The following is a 4,296-nucleotide window of genomic DNA, read 5'->3' on the forward strand; positions in this document are numbered from 1 at the left end:
GACCTGATCTTTCGACATTTATATGACCACGCTCCTGCTCCTAGGCGTGAGACCTCCCTTTCTGCTTGTCTTTGGTCTCCGCCACCGCAGGGTTCGGTGGTGGCTTTCTCTGATGCTGCGGTGTCGCAAGAGTTGGGCAAGTCTGCATTGGGTGTGGTGGTGCTCGATCATGCGGGGTGCTGTGTAGCAGCCTGTTCTGAACCTCTTCTGGGCGCACGGCCTCCTGAGTTGGCTGAGGCCATGGCGCTCCGGCGTGCTGTCGCCTTGGCTCGAGAGGAGGGTTTCTCCGAAGTTATTTTCAACACTGATTGCCTCTCGGTGGTGCAGCGCCTCTCGTCTCCCTCGAGGGATCGCTCGGAGGTGGGTTCTGTTCTTTCAGAGATTAAGCTCTTGGCGGGCGGCCTCTCTTCAACTTGTTTCCAGCATGTTCGTCGGCATTGTAATGTTCTAGCTCATATGCTAGCTAGATCTAGTTTGAACTCTTCTAGTCTTTGTATTTTTCATTCTGCTCCGGATTGCATCCGGGAGACTCTGTGTAAGTTTGTTGCTTAATCAATAAAGGCCGACGTTTTCTCAAAAAAAAAATGAAATGGCCATGAGCCACCAGGAGGATGAAGTAGTCGGCATCACATGCAATTTGGAAGAGCTAGCATTCGTACTATCATGTAGGAAAATATGGTTTGTCATGTGATAGGATGGGTATAGTCATCTAACCTCTCAAGTCGCGTCTCATTATTATTGTCGGATTTCATAATTCCCAGCCGCTTGAGAATTAGTTAAACCTACGTGAAGGACTGTCAATCTGATGTTGATATCCTTGTAACATTCTTTTTTTTTTGGAACTCTTAGAATAAAATAAATTTTTGCACTAGATGAAAGAATTATTATATCACGATGACGATTTGTATCAACATATTAGGAAAATTTGCTGAGATAATACTATAATACAATGTTTTTTATACTACATACACAATTAATTTCTATAACACAATTAATGTATTTTTAGATTTGCGTGAATAAATTTACAATTCTCAGTTTACTAGAACATTGGAGTAGACGCCTAACCAAGCTGAGACAATCAAAGGTTAGTAGTAGTTATAGGATTATAACTTGATCTCCAAGGCACCTATACAAGGAAAACTATCCGGAGATTTTGTATGACACGATTACCTACTTTAACCATCACATCAGTACGTAAGTTAGCATTGATCTGCGAGTATGCATGCGACCACCATTTCCATGCGCGCACTATTTCCTGCCGGCGTCCCGCTGAAGGTACTTCAGCACCTCGGCGGGCGGCACGCCGCGCCACACCCGCGGCCGCGGCACGCTGTGCCCGAGCTTCGCGAACCCGTGCGCCACCCTGTTCCCTCCCCGGCGCACGTGCGACACGGCCATGTCGTCGCCGAGCAGCGGGAGCAGCTCGGCGATCTCCTTCCACAGCCTCAGGTCCTCCTCCGCCCTGCCTAGGCGCGGGCGCCTGTGGCTCCCCCGCGCGGCTTCCACGGCCGACAGGTCGTCGCCCTCGACCCAGACGCCGCTCCACCCGTTCTCCAGTGCCAGCTCCAGCCCGCGCCGGAGCGCGGCGAGCTCGGCCACGGAGCTCGTCGCCGCACCGATCGGCTCCGCGTAGCCCAGCACGAACTCGCCCTTGTGGTCCCGGTACACGCCGCCGATGCTCGCGCTCTGGGACGCGTGCCTGGAGGACCCGTCGAAGTTGAGCTTCAGGCGCCCCGCCTCCGGCTTCCTCCACTTGCTCGGCGAGTCCCCGCCGCCGCCGTGCAGGCTCCGCCGCGGGCGGTACCCGCCCCCCATCACCACCGTTGGCATTGCCATTGCCATTGCCTTGTCGACGAGGAGGGCAGATACGGGGACGCGGTGCAGCATCGCGCCCAGAGGTAGTCGAAGGTGCGCACGCAGCATGGTTGCCAGGAGAACGCGCGATCTTGACGTCTATTTAGCGTCTGTGCATGCATGCAGTTGCTTGAAGCTACCGCTCACGTAGCATGAATGAATTGGACAACACTACCACTTCAGGCGTAGAATGGAAATGGCGGGATTGATTTGGTCAATGGATATGGGGAGGAGACGGAATGGAAGAAGAAGGCGGATGGAAGCCAAGTATTTGAAATGGTTTAAGGCGCGGGCGATGGAGCTAGCTAAGCATATGCCAAGGTTGGGGGGAGGAGGAGGGTATCTGTGCCAGACTTGTTGCCCTAAATTGCCTGTCAGGGAAGCAACCGCACGTTGCTTGCAGCCTCTAAATTAGCGAGTGCCAGGCTGCATTTCGGCTTAAAACACTACCCGGGTAACCACGATCTCCATGTTTGGAGCGCGTGGGCGAATTGTCATTGCGCATGCAAGTCGTGGCTTGTGTCAACTGTTAACCGCCGTGAAGAATATTCTGCGGCAAAAATAGAATGTCTACAAACTAGATTCACTGCACATGCAAAGAAAAATATCGAAATGAGTGGAAAAATCCCAGCACTACTCGTGCTAACACAGTCATTCGTTATTGTAAAGCATCAACTTCCGAACATGTTAGGGCATCTCCAACAGCAACCCGCAAATTTTCTCCTGCATCTGTTCGTGGACGGGGGGCCAGTCCGTGGACAAGGATGCGGGAGGCCGCCATCCAATCATAGCCGCATACATTTCAAACTCTTTTTCAACAAACTGGATGAAATTCATGCAAACACGGACGGATTTAATATAAACATGACGGGATTCATACAAACACGGCAGATTTTCATTACATTTCGAACATTTAGAACAAAAAAAAGACCTACCCCTAAACATATCCTACGGAGGCGGCGCCGGGCGTCCAAGTCTGTGTCGTTCTCCATCCGTCGTCTCCATGAGCACCGGCAATAAGACCCGTGAAATGAAAGTGCGGTTTCCGACGAGGAATGGTAGAACACAGGAGACGGACCGGCCCATATGGGACACCAGGCCCTACCGTCTCTCATGGCCTACTTATCCTCGGAGGAGTCTACGACCTGTCCGTCGCCGATGGACGTGAGGTCCACGATGAAAATGGTGGCGCCGGTGTTGGTGTACTAAGACATGGGTACCTTAATACCCTGACTTGTGCACAAGCAGTAGTAGTCTTCCCGACGGCAGGGCTTGCCAGAGGACAGCTCCAAACAAGGCTCGAGATTTGGTTGATTAAACCATGAAGAAAACCTCCTAACAGGTCATTGAGAAGTACTAAGATCAAGATTCAGGTTGCCGGCAAGCGAAGACACGGCAAGCTCCCACTACCTTGCCACCGCTCCACCTCAACGACTAGCCCATCGCTTGTCAAATAGGTGTCGAGCAGGCAGGTAGTTGGGTGAAGCTTGTTTGGTCACGTGTCAGCTCACCGCCAAAGGGACAACTTTATTGCCACCCGTCCCAGGAGCGTGGCAAGGAAATAGAAGGTAGCTGGGCAAACAGCACAGAAGGAGAGGCGCTCCTTGTCGAAAAACGTCCCCGGTACGACACCTCACGGCACATTTGACTCGTTTGTCCTAACCCGTCAAATTTGGCACTGTAGCCACTACTTACCTTATGTAATAACTGTTTTGCCATTGTGGAGACCCCTTCATCTATAAAAGGTGGCCCGTGGCTACCTTTACAAAGGTTGTCACTTTGCTCATTTACACACGTAGTTGCACTTCCCGCACACCTTGCCGGCAAGTTGCGCTCCTTGTACTTGAGCTCAAACACAGGAGTAGGGTTTTCCACCTCACAGTGGCCCAAACCTGGGTAAACGCTTGTGTGGTTTGTTGATTCTGCTCTTTGTGTGCGTGGATCCCCATAGTCGAACCACAAAGGGGCCTTCACCGGTCCCATAGATCGTCGTACGCATGACAGTCGGAGCTGTCGTCGCCCTGCGGGGCTGCCTGATAGTTCATTGGCAGCACGACAGAAGCACAGTTGGCGTTGTTCTACTCCGCAATCGCCTGGAGCAGCGCCTCGGCGGCCGCCGCTTCCTAGCAAATGGCGCCTTAAGCGTGAACAACATCGTAGATGGCACGCTACTCCACGACGAAGATGGGTTCGCCGCAGCCATGGCCTCCAGGGCCTCCTCGCTCACGCACTCGCCGTTGATCTGGACCTCCGCCAGCCAGTGTTGCTCCAGGAGGAACAGGTTGTACCGTTGTTCCCCCAACGCCTGTTGGAACACTGACAAAGGCGTCGGCGCAGGATGCACCTCTGCCATGATGGTGTTGTAGTGCGCTTGGACCTGCTCCATGGTGAAGCTGTCTGGCACAGGACACGCGGGAGCCGGGGCGGTGTCGTCGGAGCCCG

General features: G+C 53.0%; 1 protein-coding gene across 1 annotated transcript; it reads right to left on the reverse strand.

The window, feature by feature from the left end:
* Positions 1 to 1,016: 1,016 nt before the first annotated feature.
* On the reverse strand, positions 1,017 to 2,104 carry LOC125523394. Its single transcript, XM_048688431.1, has one exon. The coding sequence runs from the start codon at positions 1,921 to 1,923 to the stop codon at positions 1,249 to 1,251; it is 675 nt and encodes a 224-aa protein (XP_048544388.1). The 5' UTR covers positions 1,924 to 2,104; the 3' UTR covers positions 1,017 to 1,248.
* Positions 2,105 to 4,296: the final 2,192 nt, after the last annotated feature.

Source organism: Triticum urartu, chromosome 7 (assembly GCF_003073215.2).
Source record: "Triticum urartu cultivar G1812 chromosome 7, Tu2.1, whole genome shotgun sequence".
In the NCBI taxonomy this organism is placed as follows: Eukaryota; Viridiplantae; Streptophyta; class Magnoliopsida; order Poales; family Poaceae; genus Triticum; species Triticum urartu.